The 14,502-nt window shown below is 50.2% G+C and overlaps 1 protein-coding gene across 2 annotated transcripts in view; it reads left to right on the top strand.

Annotated features, from left to right (window-relative positions):
* LOC122116533 (short transient receptor potential channel 2) overlaps positions 1–14,502 on the top strand; it is a 33,826-nt gene that overhangs the window by 11,703 nt on the left and 7,621 nt on the right. Inside the window, exons 9-17 of one of the 2 annotated variants that reach the window (XM_042690256.1) lie at positions 1,205–1,329; positions 2,528–2,640; positions 4,571–5,329; positions 7,860–8,072; positions 9,455–9,619; positions 10,634–10,808; positions 12,092–12,292; positions 12,391–12,553; positions 13,782–13,874. In XM_042690256.1, coding sequence (XP_042546190.1) covers positions 1,205–1,329; positions 2,528–2,640; positions 4,571–5,329; positions 7,860–8,072; positions 9,455–9,619; positions 10,634–10,808; positions 12,092–12,292; positions 12,391–12,553; positions 13,782–13,874 — 2,007 coding nt within the window. Of the gene's footprint in view, positions 1–1,204; positions 1,330–2,527; positions 5,330–7,859; positions 8,073–9,454; positions 9,620–10,633; positions 10,809–12,091; positions 12,293–12,390; positions 12,554–13,781; positions 13,875–14,502 lie in introns of those variants that run through there. The other variant, XM_042690246.1, reaches the window with a different exon arrangement.

The following is a 14,502-nucleotide window of genomic DNA, read 5'->3' on the forward strand; positions in this document are numbered from 1 at the left end:
CCCAGGACCAGCACAAAAAGAACAAGAAAATATTTAAACACATGGAGACTGGCCAAAACACTAGAGTGATTAGAGGGTCACTGAAAAAATAGGGTAACCAAAAAGTTCCTGGCATCACCAGACCCTTTGGGATACAGAAAAGGAAGTAGTAAGCAAGAAATTTATAGTTCTGAGTGCCTACATCAGAAAAACAGATGCGGGACTGGGAAGGTGGCTCAGTGATAGAGTGCTTGCCTTGCATGCATGAGGCCCTGGGTTCGATTCCTCAGCACCACATAAACAGAAAAAGCCAGAAGTGGCGCTGTGGCTCAAGAGGTAGAGTGCTAGCCTTGAACTGAAGAGCTGAGGGACAGCGCGCAGGCCCAGGGTTCAAGCCTCACGACAAAAAACAAACAAAAAATCAGATACTGGGTATCAGTGACTCACATCGGTAATCTTAGCTACTCAAGAGGCTGAGATCTGAGGATCACAGTTCAAAGCCAGTCCAGACAGGTAAGTCCATAACAGTTATATCTGGTTAACATTGGAATCTGCACTGTGGCTCAAGTGCTAGAGCACTAACCTTAAGTGAAGAAGTACTAGCACCAAAAAGAAAAAAAGAAGAAAAAGAAAAGATGCTATTGTAAGAATACTTTAAAAAGCAAAATGAGTGGCTCACGCCTGTAGTCCTAACTACTTAGGAGGCTGAGATCTAAGGATCTCTGTTCAAAGCCAGCTCAGGCAGGGAAGTCCATGCAACTCTTTTATCTTCAATGAGCTACTCTGAAAAAGCTGGAAGTGCTGCTGTGGCTCAAGTGCTACACTACTACTAGCCTTGAGTGAAAAAGCTAAAGGATGGCACCAGGCCCAGAGTTCAAGCCCCAGTACTGGCAAAAAAAAAAAAAAAAGGCCAAGGTTGCTATTCCGGCATAAACTATACTACTTCTTTTTGTCCTAATTCTAGGCACCTTCAGTCCTGTGGCCTCTTGATGACTTCTCGTTCCAGGACTTGAACACAGGGCCTCATATTTGCATAGTTTTCTCTCATGCTCTATCACTTGAGACATACTTCTAGCCATGCTGTTGGAGCATTGGAGATGGAGTCTCACAGCCTTTTCTGCCTTGATTGCCTCCTTCCAGGTCTCAGACTCCTACTAAACTAGGATTACAGATATGAGCCTCCAGTACCTAGTTAATAGCTGATATTTACCTGTTTTTCTCATAGATCTCTGTCCAACTCAAATTCTCAGCCAAGCAAGAGGAGAACAACAAGGGCAAGGCAAAGAGAGCACCCACCCCACGCCCAAAAGAGCAGTGTCCCAAGTCATGGACAGTGCCCCATTTGTGCAGGTAAGCCTGGGGATGGTGGTTCCTTACAACGCTTTCCTTGAGGGACATATAGATTTAGAGGTACTGTCAAGACAACTTTAGACCCCTGGCCTCGTCATCTCCAAAGTCCCTACATAAGTAACTGTGTTTTAGTCAATAGAATTGAAGACAAATCTCTCTGGATTATCTGTTCCCACTGTGTCAGCTAAGCTGGGGAAGGGACAAGCAGGAAAGCCAACATAAGTCCTTGTTGAGAGATCCTGGAATTTCCCTCACAAGTTCCCCCCATGTCCAAACCAAATTCTGCTCGTTCTTTAACTCTCGGTTCAGATGTATTTGTTGGTGGAGCACACACCTTATGCACATTATTGGTGGCTCACACCTATAATGCTAGCTACTCAGGAGGCCAAGATCTGAAGATTACAGTTCAAAGCCAGTCCAGGCAGGAAAGTTTGCGGAGACCTTTATTTCCAATTAACCAGTCAAAGGCCATAAGTGGAGGTGTGGCTTACATGGTAGAGTTTTAGCCTTCAGCAAAAAAGCTAAGGGACAGCACTCCGGCTCTTAAGTTCAAGCCTCAGTACCAATACATAAAAAAAATTAATAAATCAAAAATAAATATACTTCTTTTTGTTATTGTTGTTGGTCATGGGACCTGAACTCTGGGCCTGGGTGCTGTCCCTCAGCTCTTCAGCTCAGAGCTAGCATCCTACCATTTGAGCCACAGCACCACTTCTGGCTTTTTTTGCTTATGTGGTGCTGAGGAATCAAACCCAGGGCCTCATGCATGCAAGGCAAGCACTCTACCACTGAGCCACCTTCCCAGCCCCAAAATAAATATACTTCTTTGCCAAACCTTCTCTGGTCTTCCCAAGTAATCTCTCCCAAGTCAGTTCCTGTGCCATTCTCAGATTCCTTTGGACTCAGCGTGTCTCAGTTCTGCCTATATCCATGTTCTGTATGCTCCCAGCTCCCTTTTCCCACTGGACTGTTCCATGAGGACCTCCCTATCCCTCAGCTCCTGGCATACTGCCAGGCACACAGTAAATACTTAGGAAATGTTTGATGGTATGTGATCGTGTCTCAGGTGTAAAACAGCCAGGGAAATTTCCTGCAAGGGCAGCTGCATATGGGCAGCAGATGCTGTCCTCACGTGTCCTGGGGTGGCATCCTACCAGGAGCAAGCCCAATACTGTTCACCTCTTTCTCTCCCCCTTAGGCTCCTTCAGCATGGAGATTCTTCCTCAGCACGCCGCCACATGTGGAGAGACCTCCCTGCCTTGGCCAGCTTCTCCTTCCTCTTCACCCTCTTCATCCCCATCTGTACAGTGGGTATCATCCCCAGAGAGTTCACCACGCACTTCCTGGGTCCAGTGCCCTCTCTGCCACTTGCAGTTCTCAGCAGGAGAGATTGAAGAACATGCCAGCACATGTGGGGACCTTCTCTGGACATGAGCCAATGTGATCCTAGGGCTTTGCCTCACCACCCCCAGTGACAAAGACGGGAGTAGATTTCTTCATGGCCCAAGGCTATTGATGCCACGCTTCGTATTCCCTCAAGACTGCCTGTTTGCAGGCATCTCTGGATTCCCAATTCCCAGTTGTCAAGACTTTATCACCATGGCACCCAGTTCTCCTGAAGACAGCTCTGTCCTTCTCCCCACTTGGAACTTCTGGAGTAGAACTGATGATCTGTCTAGTACCTCGAGACACCATCTGGAACATATTTCCTGAGTGAATGATACACATCCTTACACTCATTTTTCTAAAGGAAAACTGAGGCTCATTCAAAAGAAAAATACTAACTGGATACTGGTTACTTGTGTTTATAATCCTAGCTACTCAGAGGCTGAGATTTGAGGATCAGAATTTGAAGCCAGCTTGGGCAGAAAAGTCTTTGAGACTTCCAATTCCACTTAACCAGCCAAAAATCAGGTTGAGGTACCATGCTTAGGTAGTTAAGAGTGCCAGCTTTGAGTGAACAAGCAAGAGCCTGAGGCCCTGAGTCAAGCCTTACTAGTCGTATGACGGAAAAGATCCTGTAATGTTGCAGGAAGCTGAGAATGGTTTTTTGAGTGTGGGCTTGACATCTAGCATCCTATGAACTTCACTTTCTGTTGTACCCTTCCTTACTGTCCTAGGCATAACTAGGTAACAGTACTGTCATGTGCCTTTAGTGAGTTATATCTTGGGCGTCCAGAGTTAATTCTAGGTAGCTGAGAGAAAAATCCCTTAACCCATGCATTCACAGAGTGTTAATGATACAGAATGGGCCTGGGCTTGGCTTGGGGCTTGGATGCACCCCATTCCCATCTTGGTTCCCCAGAGCTACAATACTCCAAATTCTGTTCCTGCCTTCTGTGAGCAACTGTAAACTGTCTCCCCTTCCCCAGAGGATTTCACTATGGCACTCCAGCTCCCCAAGGTTTAGGGCAGGGGGGAGCAGCTGGTCCTGGCAAAGGGAGGGCGCAGGGCGGGGTTTTGAGCAGGTAGGAACAGGATGCTGGGTGCAGTCAAGGGAGCAGACATCAGGAGTCCAGATCTCCAGTCCTGCCTACAGAAGTGGGTGCCACCATGGACCCCCCTCCGGTAAGAGGCCCTTGCTCCCCTACTTACCTCTATCTCAATCCTCTTTCTAGCTGGGAACCAAACTATTGGAAAAAAGTAGGGACAGGGACACCCAAGCAGCCAGGCAAAGGGTGGGTGTAACTGTGGGTAGGAGAACCCGGGAGCTCTTGTCTACCCCACAAGAGAAGCCAGGGGATGGGGCCAGGCCTGGTAGAAGAGGGACACAAGGAGTCCTGTTCAAAGCTGTGGGTTTGGGGGCAAGCTCAGTTCAAAGACCCTCCTGTGTGGACATGTCTGGACCTGCCCTGAATAGGCTCTGGAACCCACAGAGTGAGCAGCTGGAAGATGAAGTCAACAAGAGGGGAGCTGGGCCCTGGATGATCCTGAGGCCTTCCTGTGGGGTTGGGTTCCCAGTGTAGCACCTCCCACCCCCACCCCTCCTGTCCATCTTCTTTAACCCCTTTCTTGGGGTCTTCACATTTGGCCCCACTGCGCAAGGATAGAAGTTGAGCTGAGGACGAGGCCCCCATCAGACCCCGTCTGGCACTTTTCTGATGAGAACCTACACAATAAAATGGTAAAGCAGACAATCCTGGGCAGCATGTGTTTGGGACAAGGAAGAACATAATGGTGGCTGGTGTAGAGGATTAAGGGCTAGAAGGTGAAGAGTAAAGGAGGCCCCCAAACAAAGCAGGTTAGAAACTCAGGTTTCTGCCCTCTCCCCTCCATCCAGCCACAACCCAACTGGACAGAGATCGTGAACAAGAAGCTCAAGTTTCCCCCCCAACTCCTGGGAGCAATCCAGGAGGGGCGTCTGGGTCTTGTGCAGCAGCTTCTGGAGTCAGGGGTAGAGGCCACAGGTGGGGGGCCAGGGGGACCCCTGCGGAATGTGGAAGAGGCCGAGGACCGCTCCTGGAGAGAAGCCCTGAACCTGGCCATCCGCCTGGGCCACGAGGCCATCACCGATGTGCTGCTGGCCAATATCAAGTTTGACTTCAGGCAGATCCACGAAGCCCTGCTGGTGGCAGTGGACACAAACCAGCCTGCAGTGGTGCGGCGCCTGCTGGCCCGGCTAGAACGGGAGAAGGGTCGCAAAGTCGACACGAAGTCTTTCTCTCTGGCTTTCTTTGACTCCTCGATCGATGGCTCCCGCTTTGCCCCTGGTGTCACACCACTCACCCTGGCCTGCCAGAAAGACCTGTATGAGATTGCACAGCTGCTCATGGACCAGGGCCACACCATTGCCCGGCCCCACCCCATCTCTTGTGCCTGCCTCGAGTGCAGCAATGCCCGCCGCTATGACCTGCTCAAATTCTCCCTGTCCCGCATCAACACCTACCGTGGCATTGCCAGCAGGGCCCACCTGTCGCTGGCCAGTGAGGATGCCATGCTGGCTGCCTTCCAGCTCAGCCGGGAGCTCAGGCGCCTGGCACGCAAGGAGCCGGAGTTTAAGGTGGGTCTCTCTCCTATTCCCTCTACCTTCAGGGCCTGGTATCTTCTACTGAGGTAGGGGTGTTCTCGAAAGCTGAGAAGCCTCTCTTGTCTCAGGAAATGTCTCGTGTGCGACATCACAACCCCACCCCAAATAGCAGAGACCTACTCTAATTGCAATGAGCAGACACTATAAGGGCATCTAGTCAGTGCAGGGTTACAATGCCTACCCTGGGCATGCCCTGAGTCTATCTGGGGAAGCAGAGGAGTCAGAAACAGAAAACCAGCTGGACAGACTTAGACACCAACCTTTCAGAAGCTGTATGTTTCCACCTGGGGCGCTGTGCATGCTGGAGCCCACCATCTGTGATCACAGACCAAGAGTAGGAACAGGTCATTCCCAAGACTTCATTCAGTGCTCCTATGGATAGTGTTCATAGGCCTTTCAAAGCCCAGAAAACAGAATCAACTTCCCACATCTGCTGTGTTCGGTGAAGACATCCTGGAGGAGGCAACATTAAGCCTAGCTGTGGGAGGGAGTGGTTTCATGGCAGTAAAGAGGAACAGAGAGGACATTCGAGGCGGGGCTGTAGTTCCAGCAAAGGCTGGGGTAGCAGATGGATATGCAGTGGCGAGCACAGGAAGCACCCATGTAGGACTGAGACTTGGGAAGCAGAGCCTGGAGGCAGGGCCAGGCCTTGAGTTGCATCAGCACAATTGGTCCATCACTCACCCACTTGTATCCCTTGTGGGCCAAGCCACACCTGATCTTTGTCCTAGAAGTTGTCATTAGGTAGAGAACCTATGAGAGAAATGTCTAAGGCAGGATGTGACCTCTGCTGCCTTCACCTGCACCCCTGGCTGGGAGTCGTGGAAAAGCAGGAGGATGAAAACTTCCCCTGCACAGCTAGCAGGAAAAGTCAGTCCTTGCCAACAGGCTTTCCCTCTGCTCTCATGCAGCACAGGGAAGGAAGAAGGGAGAGGAAGGGGAAGAGAGGGAAGGAGGAATAGGTAGGTAAGGGACAAGAATTCTCATCCCCACTTTATTGGCAGGGAATGGTAGTGAACACCTATAATCCTAGTTTGGGACACTGGAGGTAGTAGAGGTAGGACAGTGGAAGAATTGAAGGTCAGCTGAGCTCAGATGGCACATTCCTATAATCCTAGCTACTAAGGAGGCTGTGAACAAAAGATCTCCGTTCAAAGCCAACCCTTTGGCAGACAAATCCAAGAAACTCTTACTTAATTAACCAGCATAAGGCTGGAACTGGAGCCAGGACTCCAGAGTAAGAGTAAAAGGCACTGACTTCAAGCCACAGCACTGGCACACACAAAAAAATTAGTTTGAGCTGGGAAGATGGCTCAGTGGTAGAGCGCTTGCCTTGCGTACATGAGGCCCTGGGTTCGATTCCTCAGCACCACATAAGCAAAAAGAAAAAAGCCAGAAGTGGTGCTGTGGCTCAAGTGGTAGAGCGCTAGCCTTGAGCTGAAGAGCTGAGGGACAGCACCTAAGCGCAGAGTTCAGGCCCCACGACTGGACCAAAAAAAAATAGTTTGTAGCCAGCATGTGCTACACAATGAAATCTGGAGGGAGAGAATGAAAGGGAGAAGGGCCCAAAGTAAAACAGAGGATAGAATGGGTAGTATGGGTGCCGGTGGCTCACGCCTGTAATCCTAGCTACGCAGGAGGCTGAGATCTGAGAATTGCGGTTCAAAGCCAGCCCGAGCAGGAAAGACCGTGAGACTCCTATCTCCAAAAAACCACTAGAAAACCAGAAGTAGCACTGCAGCTCAAGTGGTAGAGCGCTCGCCTTGAGCTGAAGAGCTGAGGGACAGTGCCCAAGCCCAGAGTTCAAGCCCCATGACCGACAAAAAAAAAGAAGAATGGGTAGTATGTATCTCTTGAAACTGCCAGGACAGATTTTCTTATTATATAGATGCTCAAAAATAAAATAAGCTGAGCACTGGTGAGTCACACCTGTCATCCTAGCTGATACTCAGGAGGGGCTAAGATCTGAGGATCACAGTTCAAAACCAGCCGAGGGAGAAAAGTACATGAGACTCTTATTTTCAGTTAACCACCAGAATGCTGGAAGTGGAGCTGTGGCTCAAAGTGCAAAAGCCTTGAGTGAAAAAGCTCAGGGACAGTGCCCAAGCCCTGAATTCAAGCTCCATGATTCACTCACACACACACAAAGTAAATAACGCAATGAGCACATGAAAGGTACACATCAAAGAGTAGGAGTTAAAGTAGGATGGGAAACAGGTCTAGAAATAGAAAGTCCAAGGAGCAGGCAAAGGTAGCAGGGTTTGGGTGGAGTAAATAAGGCAGAAACAACACCAGATAGGCAAAGGAGATAAGAAGCAAGAAGGGTTGATGAGGTAGCAGAGAAGAAAGAAATCAATGACCTGGTGACACTGGGTACAGAAAGTGATGGCCTGGGGGCAGGACAGACATGGCCCAGACCCACTGTTCGGGAAGGGGCAGGTTTGGTTCATTGAATGGGGCTGAGGCCACAGCATGGCTGGTACACACACTTCCTTCCCTACAGCCTGAGTACATCGCCCTGGAGTCGCTGAGTCAGGACTACGGCTTTGAGCTACTGGGCATGTGCCGCAACCAGAGCGAGGTCACTGCAGTGCTCAATGACATGGGAGAGGACAGCGAGACAGAGCCTGAGGCTGAGGGCCTGGCCCAGGCCTTTGAGGAAGGCATCCCCAACCTGGCAAGGCTACGGCTGGCTGTGAACTACAACCAGAAGCGGGTCAGCTGGGCCTCCAGTGCCTCCTCTCTGCCCTATCCCTTGCCCTGCCACCTCTGAGCAACTTCTTTTCCTGCCTTTAGCATACCTCAGTCCTGAGCACTCTTCTTTTTTTTTTTTCTTTTTTTGGTCAGTCATGGGTCTTGAACTCTGGGCCTGAGCGCTATCCTTCAGCTCAAGCCTAGCACTGGTGGTTTATTGGAGATAAGAGTCTCACGGACTTTCCTGCCAGGGCTGGCTTTGAACCCTGATTCTCAGATCTCAGCCTTCTGAGTAGCTAGGATTACAGGTGAGAGCCACCAGTGCCCAGCTTCCTGAGCACTCTTCTGTCTTAAACCTTTGAAGACAAGAAGAGAAGTTCCTATCCCGCCCTAGCCACACATATACCTAAGCCCTAGCCCCTCACTGGCCTTGGGAGACCATCTCCCAACTAGGATCCCACCTGAGTCTTACTAGACTCAGCCTTGCTTGCTTCTGGCCTACCAGATTGGCTCAGTCTTCTTTGTTGCTGGAGTTTAGTACTATACTCCCCACAACAAGATTGGAGGATCACGGTCCAAAGCCAGCCCAGGCAAGAAAGTCCATGAAACTCTTACCTCCAATAAACCACTCAGAAAACCGGAAGTGGCACTGTGGCTTAAGTGGTGGAGCGCTAGCCTTGAGCTGAAGAGCTCAAAGACAGCACACACACACACACACACATACACACACAAAATAGCGCCCAGGCCCAGAATTCAAGCCCCAGAACCTGCACATACAAAAATGAATGTGAAATCCAGACCGCCCAGGAAAACCTTCAAATTTCAGCCTTCTCCTTCACAGATAAGACCTAGAGTAAGCTGGAGCTACTCCTGGTCACATGGCAAATAAAGGTCCTCTTCTAGGTTGGTTTGTGTGGGGAGAAAAAGATGATAGCCAGGCATGGTGGTACATACTTTTAATTCCAACACTCAGAAGGTTGAAGCAGGAAGATCATGAGTTCGAGACTGGCCTGGGCTATGAAGCATGAACCTGTCTCATCAAAAAAGATGGTTTAAGCTGGGTGCCAGTGGCTCACGCCTGTAATCCTAGCTACTCAGGAGGCTGAGATCTGAGGATCACAGTTCAAAGCCAGCCCTGGCAGGAAAGTCTGTGAGACTCTTACCTCCAATAAACCACCAGAAAACCAGAAGTGGTGCTGTGGCTCAAGTGGTACAATACTAGCCACAAGCTGAAGAGCTGAGGGACAGTGCCCAGGCCAAGAGTTCAAGCCCCATGACACACACACACACACAAAGAAGATGGTTTAATCTGTGGTAGCTAATTGTCTCTGCTGCCAACTGGTTTCCTCTTCTTCCCTGCCTGGCACCCCCTCTACCCCCCTTCTATACCTCATCTTTGCTTAGTTCGTAGCACATCCTATCTGCCAGCAAGTCCTGTCCTCCATCTGGTGTGGGAACCTGGCTGGCTGGCGTGGAAGCACCACCATCTGGAAGCTGTTCATCGCTTTCCTCATCTTCCTCACCATGCCCTTCCTCTGCATTGGCTACTGGCTGGCACCCAAGTCTCGGGTACTACAAATAAGATTCTTGATCATTTATTTGTGGAACACTTGGTTTATGTCAGGCCCTCCTTGGGCTGCATGCTTTGTCAATGTTCCCACCCAGTAGCTTGAGGAAGCTCTGGAAAGTTCTGTGCAGAGAAGGAATGTTGAAACAGGTGGAATGCAAGTACTCTTTGTCCAGAGTACACAGTAAATAGCAGTCAGGATTGAGTGCTGCTCCTGATCTCACTGCCTTCAAAGGCTGGATCCCTTAAAGCCCTAACTTCTCCTAAAGAGAGTGCCACCCAAATCAAGATTTCCTTGAGATGCTGCTGCAAGCAAAGCACAGGCCCGGGTCCTGGGATATAATGAACAGACCTGTCAAGCAGGAGAGATAAGGAAGGGAATGCCAGGGAATCAGGAATAGAAAGGCACAGGGCAAGGCCCAAGGGAGGGAGAATGTACCACATCAGAGAAAGCAAAAGAAAGAAATGCACTGCTGCCAAAGCAGCCATACCAGTATAGTGAGCAGTCAGGGGGACAAGGGCAGCTCTCCCAGAGTCTTGGAGATAAGCTGCGTTAGAACGGAGGCCGATGTTGGGTTAAGGAAATAAGGAAACCATGAACTCTGTGCTTGGGAAAGCTCCCTCCTTGCGCGAAGGCAAATTGTAGACAAGGGACAGGAATTACATAAACTGTCACCCATGAGAGAACGGGGTGACTGTTCATGTTATCTGCTAGGAGGAACAAGCTGGATCAACCTTTACCTTGGTTGAGTTTGAAGAGTCCATGGGACAACACACAGGGAAGTTACTTTACCTCTGTATCCCTCCATTCCCGTAATCTAGATGAAAATAATGCTTGCTTTGTGTGGTTGTGAAGGTGACAACAGATGAAAGTGCAGGGCCCGACCTACAGGACATTCTTGATTAGTGTCTGGATCCGTGAGTGGGTGACACCGAGAAGAGCAGTCATACATGGTCAGAGCAGGGCAGCAAGACACCCTTCCAGGGAGGAACCAGGACTTCCTCTTCCCCCAAAGCTGGGTCGCCTGCTAAAGATCCCGGTGCTGAAGTTCCTGCTGCACTCAGCCTCCTACCTGTGGTTCCTCATCTTCCTGCTGGGAGAGTCCCTGGCCATGGAGACACAGCTGAGCACCTTCCAAGGCCGCAGCCAGAGTGTCTGGGAGACTTCACTACACATGATTTGGGTTGCAGGTACACGGGTGGGATCGTTTATTTGTGACATCTGTCTTTCAGGGCCCTCCTCATTGTCCTTGATAGGCAAGCATCTCATTGGAGAGGCCCTGCGTGTGTAGATGCCCCTGAGGATCCAACCAGACTTCCCTAGGCTCTGTCAGGAGGGACACTTTGCCTTCACTTCTCATCAGGGGATTCAGTCCTGTGGCAGACTCCTGAGCAACAATCCTCAGGCACAAAGAGTGGAAATACTCCTTTTGTTCAGGTTCTACAGCAAATAGAACCAGATACTACCAACTCTGAGGATTCTCATCCTCTCACAAATAAGACAGCCATCCAAGCTAGGCACTGGTGGCTCACACCTGTAATCCTAGCTACTCAAGAGCCTGAGATCTGAGGATATCAGTTACAAACCAGCCCATGCAGGAAAGTCTATGAGATTTATCTCCAGTTGACTCACAAAAAGGCAGAAGTGGAGCTGTAGCTCATGTGGTAGAGTTCTTGCCTTGAGCAAAAAAGCTCAGGGACAGTGCCCAGTCCCTGAGTTCAAGCCCTAGTACTGACACAAAAGAGAGAAAGAAGAGAAGCTGGTGGCTCACGCCTATAATCCTAGCTACAGGAGGCTGAGATCTGAGGATATCAGTTCAAAGCCAGCCTGGGCAGGAAAGTCCGTGAGACTCTTATCTCCAATAAACCACTAGAAAACTGGAAGTGGCGCTGTGGCTCAAGTGGTAGAGCGCTCGCCTTGAGCTGAAGAGCGCAGGGACAGCGCCCAGGCCCAGAGTTCAAACCCCACAACCGACAAAAAAAGAAAAAAAAAGAGAAAGAAGGAAAGGAGAAACAAAAGCATCCCAAAAGGGAATTGATTTGTTGATGACCTGTGATGAGCTCAAATGAAACCAACAGTTCTTCCTTTGCCTATGTGTGGGGAAAGAAAAGACTTGCAAACTTGTAAGGGGAAACCTCCTTTATTTAGGTAAGACTTTAAATATTTGCCTAGTACTTATTTGGTGGAAGGCAGGGAATAGATGTAAATTGTTCTTTCCCAGTGTGGCCTCTTCCCGGGAGCTTGTCACTTTCTGAGCATCAGCTGCTTGTGGCCCTTGGTGCAGCTGTTACCAACTGAGTGTACACCAGAGATGGGTCCTTGCTGTCAGATAAGATCATGTTGCTCCCAGATAGATGAAGTGATATCTTAGCATCCTAACCCCCAGCAGAGGATCCCCTTCACCATACTGTGGCTCTGATCTGGAAGGAGAGAGCTCTGCCCCCTCCTATCCTGGCCTCTGCCACCCCTCCAGGCTTCCTGTGGTTTGAGTGTAAGGAAGTGTGGATCGAGGGCCTGCGGAGCTACCTGCTGGACTGGTGGAACTTCCTGGATGTTGTCATCCTGTCTCTGTACCTGGCAGCCTTCGCGCTGCGCATCCTCCTGGCAGGGCTGGCCTTCATGCACTGCCAGGATGCCTCTGATGGCCCTGCCTGTCACTATTTCAGCACTGCTGGTGAGTAACACCGCCCCCCGGCCCCAGCTCAGCCCTAAATTCCTCAGGCTCTCTCCTTCCTTGGTTCTCGGACACTGCCGCCATCTCACCTTGCACAGAGCGAAGCGAGTGGCGCACAGAAGATCCCCAGTTCTTGGCCGAGGTGCTCTTCGCGGTCACCAGCATGCTCAGCTTCACCCGCCTGGCCTACATCCTGCCAGCCCACGAGTCGCTGGGCACTCTGCAGATTTCCATTGGCAGGATGATCGACGACATGATCCGGTGTGTACTTCCCCAGCTCGGAGTCCTCTCCTTCCAGAGGGGTTCCACAGGACCTCCTTCTGAAATTCCCCAGCTCTGGGGTAGCCCCGGCATTCATCTGTGTTGTTACTCTAGGGACAGAAGCTTCTGAGACCTGGGGAAATAACAGGCAAAATTTGGAGTGTAAATGTAAAGCATTTCTCTGCTGGGAGGGACTATAATGGTCACTTAATTCTCAAAGAGGCCCATCACCCCAAGATACTACAAACCACAAGAGCAGTAAAGTCCATTGCTTAACATACTTTTTAAAATTTTCTTTTTAATACGGGGGGTGAAACCTAGGACACTATACTTGCTAGGCAAGCTCTTTGCCACTGAGCTATATCCCAGCCTGCTTGATATCTGTGTATGTGTGTGCGTGCTGGTCCTGAGGCTTGAACTCAGGGCCTGGCCACTGTCCCTGAGCTTGTTTGCATAAGGCTTGCCCTCTACCACAGTTCCACTTCTGGCTTTTTGGTGGTTAATTAAAGGGTCTCATGGACTTTCCTGCTCAGGATGACTTTGAACCACGATGTTCAGAACTTGGTCTCTTGAAAAACTAGGATTCCACATGTGAGCCACTGGTACCCAGCCATTGGTTCACATTCTGATCTTGGTACTGTTACTATCTCTGCGACCCTTCTCTGGGCCTCAGCTTCCCCTCTCTTTGGATAGATAAGTCATGTACAGCTAAACTTGGCCTCTCACCCTAATCAGAGCCCAGGGTTAATATCTGAGGCAAGACCAGAGTGGGTGCTATTGGTGAGAAATGAACTAGTTACATGTGTGCACAGGTTTAGGAGGAGAACCTTGTACCTCACCTTCGGATCCTTGCCTTCTCTGCAGCAAGCTAACTCATTCTCACATTTGCCTCTAACTGTTTGGGTGATAACTGCTATCCAGTCGGAGTCTCTGACTACTGGCCATATTGTGGGATCTCAGCATCTCAATCCCTTCCTAAGAGACTAGTTCATACCCAGTTTTCATTGCCTAGATTCAGTACCCATTATTCTCAAGGGAGACCTTCTGTTTTGGCACTTAACTCAAATCCCTAGTTTCTTTCTCCCAAATTCCTTGCTTTCATTAACAATCAAAATGAATAGCTGTCAGATAAAGAGCTAGGAAGGTCATTACCCCCACCCCTGTTCCAAGAGCCTGATTTCTCTTAAAGGGGAGATCTTGGACTCTCCTATGTCCCACCCCTTGCCAGGTTCATGTTCATCCTCATGATCATCCTGACTGCCTTCCTCTGTGGCCTCAACAACATCTATGTGCCTTACCAGGAGACAGAGCGACTGGGCAAGTATGATGGGGCAAGGGGCAGGGGCGGGGGCGGGGCGGGGGCGGGGCGGGGGCGGGGCGGGGGCGGGGGTGGGGCGGGGGCGGGGCGGGGCGGGGGCGGGGCGGGGGCGGGGGCAAGGGCAGGGGCAAGTAGGGCAATGGAATCTTGCAACTTGACTCTTCTTTCTCCTTCCCTCATTTGTATACATTTTTTCATTTTTCTTTCTTTCTTTTTCTTCTTTGGCAGTACTAGGGCCTCGTACTTGCTAGGCAGAAACTGCCACTTGAGTCATGCCTCTAGCCCTTTTGTGCACTGGCTATTTTTTTTTTCTGTCAGTTGTGGGGCTTGAACTCTGGGCCTGGGCGCTGTCCCTCAGCTCTTCAGCTCAAGGCAAGCACTCTACCACTTGAGCCTCAGCACCACTTCTGGTTTTCTAGTGGTTTATTGGAGATAAGAGTCTCAGGGACTTTCTTGTCCAGGCTGGCTTTGAACCTTGATCCTCAGATTTCAGCCTCCTGAGTAGCTAGGATTATAGGCATGAGTCACCGGCGCCTGGAGCACTGGCTATTTTTTGATGTAGGGCCTCAATTCCTGCCTGGCATGTACCTGGACCTCAGTCCTCCATTTTCTGCTTCCTACCTTAGACTGG

This window comes from Dipodomys spectabilis, unplaced genomic scaffold, assembly GCF_019054845.1.
Source record: "Dipodomys spectabilis isolate Male_0828 unplaced genomic scaffold, ASM1905484v1 ptg000003l, whole genome shotgun sequence".
Taxonomy (NCBI): domain Eukaryota; kingdom Metazoa; phylum Chordata; class Mammalia; order Rodentia; family Heteromyidae; genus Dipodomys; species Dipodomys spectabilis.